The 4,302-nt window shown below is 33.1% G+C and overlaps 1 protein-coding gene across 2 annotated transcripts; it reads left to right on the plus strand.

Moving 5' to 3' along the window:
• The first annotated feature begins 424 nt into the window (after window positions 1–424).
• Window positions 425–3,768, plus strand: RpS19a (Ribosomal protein S19a). Of its 2 annotated transcripts, none has more exons than XM_090104037.1 (4): window positions 425–494; window positions 1,398–1,468; window positions 2,226–2,435; window positions 3,554–3,768. In XM_090104037.1, exons 2-4 carry the CDS (start codon window positions 1,398–1,400, stop codon window positions 3,732–3,734), a joined length of 462 nt encoding a protein of 153 aa, XP_089960163.1. In that variant the 5' UTR covers window positions 425–494; the 3' UTR covers window positions 3,735–3,768. The 2 variants fall into 2 exon arrangements, with proteins under 2 accessions (XP_089960163.1, XP_089960164.1); XM_090104038.1 differs by having other exon boundaries at window positions 489–586.
• The last annotated feature ends 534 nt before the right edge of the window (window positions 3,769–4,302 follow it).

The raw sequence follows: 4,302 nt of genomic DNA on the forward strand, positions 1-4,302 counted from the left end.
GACCTAACGGAGACCTATCGATTGAGGTCATTTTTGACCCAAAATTCTATGGATGGGGTGCTAAAGTGCATTTTTTTTATACCTAAAATTTAAAAAATTATTTAAAAAAAAACTAAAGGGGACCTAACGAAAAAATTGTGGGACCTTAAAGGACCTAACGGGGACCTAACGATCAAGGTCATTTTCGACCCAAAATTCCATTGATGGGGTGCTAAGTTTGCACTGGTAACAAAAATGTTTTATTTAAAAAAAAACCAATAATCGAAGAAATAAAAAAAAAATTACGAACAATTTTAGAATAAGAACAAACGATTTATTTGTATAAAATTAATTTTTGTTTGCCAACTTTGCAATGCAATTATAATTTGTTTATTTTACGTAGATTGTGTGGATTCATCTTTATTTAAAAACAAATTTTGACTTTGACAGCGAGCCCGACACATGGCATCATTTTGCTCTCTCTGTCTTTCTTCCGGCTGCCAACACAAGGCAAGGTGAGTGTTTTACTCGAACCGCGTGGTTTTGCAATAATATTTCTCAGTGGAAACGTAAAAGTGGTGTTTTCATAGTTTTAATTTTAAGTAAGGTATAGTACTTCATCGTACAATGTATTTCATACTAACATGAACATCACAATTGACCATTTCAACTCAACTCAACTCGAGGGTCGAGTCGCTTTAAAAAAAGGTTTATCTTCGAAATGAATCGATTACCATCATAATTTATACAATTTTATCCCTTTCTATTATAACGGATTCAATAAAGTATAAAGAACATGAACAAATTCACATTGTATTATAATTTTCAAAATATAACCTCAACTTCACTATTGGTTAAGTTGATATACTTTGGTATTGACTTTCCTAAAGCCCGTTTTGCATCTCACATTATTTAAAATGACATTGACCTGCAAATAAAATTTAAACACAGTAATGGCATTTAAAAAATATTTTTTGCAGGTAGGTATCATTCCCCAGTTTGTTTAAAATTTGATTGGACCTTATTTATTCATAAAAATACCTATAATTTATTTTTATGATGAATTATATTATGATCTACATTTGCATGAGAAATACGACAAATCTCAGTGTTGAAATATATCAGAAATGTGTAATTAAAAATATTGATTACATGAACAACATGTTACTTATTAGTACATAAACGATAACATATTGTATACTTCAAATACATTATTTACTCTATAATACAACACAAATATTCCTATCACTTGTTTATTAATAATTAATATTCAATCATAATAATTATGTCAACGCAACCTAACATAAAAATTAAAGAGTTAATTTTAAAAAGTAGGAAGTGGTTTTAATACTACATATTAACTCAAAAACCTATTGTATGTAAAATAACATGATAACAGAAAACTGTATTTTTTTCAGATGAGATCCGTCACATTGAAAGATGTTGAACAAGACAAGGTCGTCAAGACCGTTGCCTTCCATCTCAAAAAGTAAGTTGTGTTTCCTTACTTGAAAAATGTATTTTTGAATCAATAGAGCCAAATGAAATAATAAATAAACCTTAGCATACACCTATAGTACTTATTCCACTATCATTGTAAACCCAAAGCGTAATGCACATGATTTTTATGTTTAGATGCATTCGTAAAATACCTGTTCATTGTAGCAGGATGTAATCATCACTCATTTGGCAGTCTAGACAGCAAAAACACAAAAATTAAAAAGTATAAAGCTGTGAGAGCTTTTTCTAGATTTTCAGAACTAAATTATATTCAATCATCATGATCAGCAGATATATTTTCACAATAAGGGGCAAAGACCTCCTATGTATTTATTTTGTAATAATATTAAGCTATTGCATAGCTTCTATCGCGGGCCTTGAGCGCGGGGACCGAAACCAGAAATTCCGTAACGAAAAAAATCTCACGCTCCCCACTCCGACGGGCACGGAGGTGTGGCTTGAAGGCATAGCATGCAATAGCTTTACTGCAGCAGTCCCCGAGTGCCACACGTCTTTTTACATGCTTTATATTAGCTTCACCTGTATGTTTGTTTGTAACCGACTGCTTTGGGCGCGATTTTGACCCACTTTAAACGGCCAGATTTCGTTCAAACTTTGTAGATTTATTGAGGACCGATGACAATACACTGATTTGATAAAATTTTCTATTTTTTAGTTCGGTTTTCTATAAAAAGCGTGTTTTTTAGTTTTTTTTAACTATTATTTAATTATTTATCTAATTACAGGATTGGTAAGGTTAAACTGCCCGAACACATGGATCTGGTGAAGACTGGTCGTTTCAAAGAGCTGGCTCCCTACGACCCTGACTGGTTCTATGTGCGTTGCGCCGCTGTACTCAGACACATTTACATCAGATCACCGGTCGGTGTGAAGACAGTCACAAAGATCTTTGGTGGTCGCAAACGCAACGGTGTCACCCCCTCACACTTCTGCAGGTATGATAGTCATTTATTTCTATTTTACCATTTTCAATATTACTTAAAGATGAATGTATCAAAAGAATAGTAACTGTTTGACAGTTGACCAATTGCAATTTTAAAATGCTTTGCATTGCATTGATTATATAGTTTGAATAATTTTTGTTGTAAACAATCAAATGTTTGTTTCGTGATCCCTACATCAAATAAAACTAAGGCCTCTGCTGCTTCTGTCTGTGTGTCTGCATTAAACAAATAATTTGGAAAATCCAAAAGTGCACGCCTCATAATTTTTTTTTTAATAAATATTTATTAATTATTATTTTTGTTTATTTAATAACAATTAAACCACATCGAATCAGACCCTGAAAAATGAAAGGGTTCTATTCCTGAGCATACTCAAGCGTAAGAGAAAAAAAAAGACTCGATTAGTAAAGTATTTCGGTCGCTATCGTGTTAACAAGAAAAAGGATCCGCACATACAGACACACGGACGTCCAAGACAGAACTTTTTTAAACTGTTTTTTAACTAGTTTAAATAACAAAAATGACATCAAAAATATCATGAACGTTAAAAATAGTGTTTTTTCTTAATATGTGTGTGTATGTATTATCTTACGAGTGCAATGTATGATACATAAAGACATTTTAAGTTTGAAAAATCAGATGTTTTGCGCGAAGTGACAGTAGTACCCACCTCAACGCTTCGCTTATGAGGCGTGCAAAAACTACTGCAATGGTTTACATTCTGATTTCACCAATAAATCATGAGGTTATTGCTGAATGTACAACAATGTTATTGTTACATAAGTTTTGGACAATGCAATCACGTCACAGGCAAAACGCTTGTTTGGTTATAAATTTAGAAATGTTCTTACATCAAAAAAAATTATATCAATAAATCTTCTATTGATTGACATAAAAATTTAAAGCACCGAAATTTATTGAAGTGAAAACTTCTTTAGCGGCGTTGGGTATAAAATCTTAAACTCGCGTCAGGACACGTGACCTGATCGAAAAAGCGTAAGACGGATGGATATCAAACATGCTCAACGTTGATAATTAAGTTTTCACTTCTGCCGGCACTCCCGGAGTGCAACCCGTCTTTTTTTAAACAACTTTCTTGGTCATTATAGATCATCAGGCAGTATCGCGCGCAAGGCCCTCCAGGCTCTCGAAGCTCTCAAGCTTGTCGAGAAGATCCCAGATGGTGGTCGCATCCTCACCGTTCAAGGGAGACGTGACCTCGACAGAATCGCCGCACAGGTCAGAGTGAAGGCCAAACAACAGGCTAAACAACAAGTTATTGTCCTGTAAGATTATGTAAGATAATAAAAAATTTAAAATTGCATTTGTTTTGTTCTTATTGACTTTCCTCAGGGATATAGATAGCTCCTTTTATCCTATTTCCCTATTTAATACTTTGCAGTAATTTATTTGCACATTATTCGTTTCTACTGTATAATTAGCCAAGGCAATAGATACGCTATAATGTGGTCATACCAATTAAAGCAGCAAAAATTTTTAAAGAAAGACCCAGTGGTCTTTCTATATTCTACTTGTTTGCATAATACTTAGGTATATAAGGGTATATAAATGTTCTGAAACATTTTAAGTTTCCATATAAGTCCATAGAGTTAAGCATAGGTATCTTTTGAAAAGGCTTCACAGAGCTATAATGAAAACATATACTCATCTTTAATAAAAAATATATGCACATTTATATTTCGATATTTAATACAGTAAAAGCTCCTTATTCGCGCTACCTTCATTCGCGGATTGAAAAAATGCGACCTAAATCCTGTATTCGCGGCCTAAAATTTTTTATTCGCGGATCGAATCGGTACATCGGTACATACATATATGTATTTACCTAAATAAAATC

The sequence above is a fragment of the Colias eurytheme genome, chromosome 7 (genome assembly GCF_061535395.1).
Source record: "Colias eurytheme isolate Ceu_HAF_F1 chromosome 7, ilColEury1 Martin Lab GWU primary, whole genome shotgun sequence".
Lineage (NCBI taxonomy): Eukaryota > Metazoa > Arthropoda > Insecta > Lepidoptera > Pieridae > Colias > Colias eurytheme.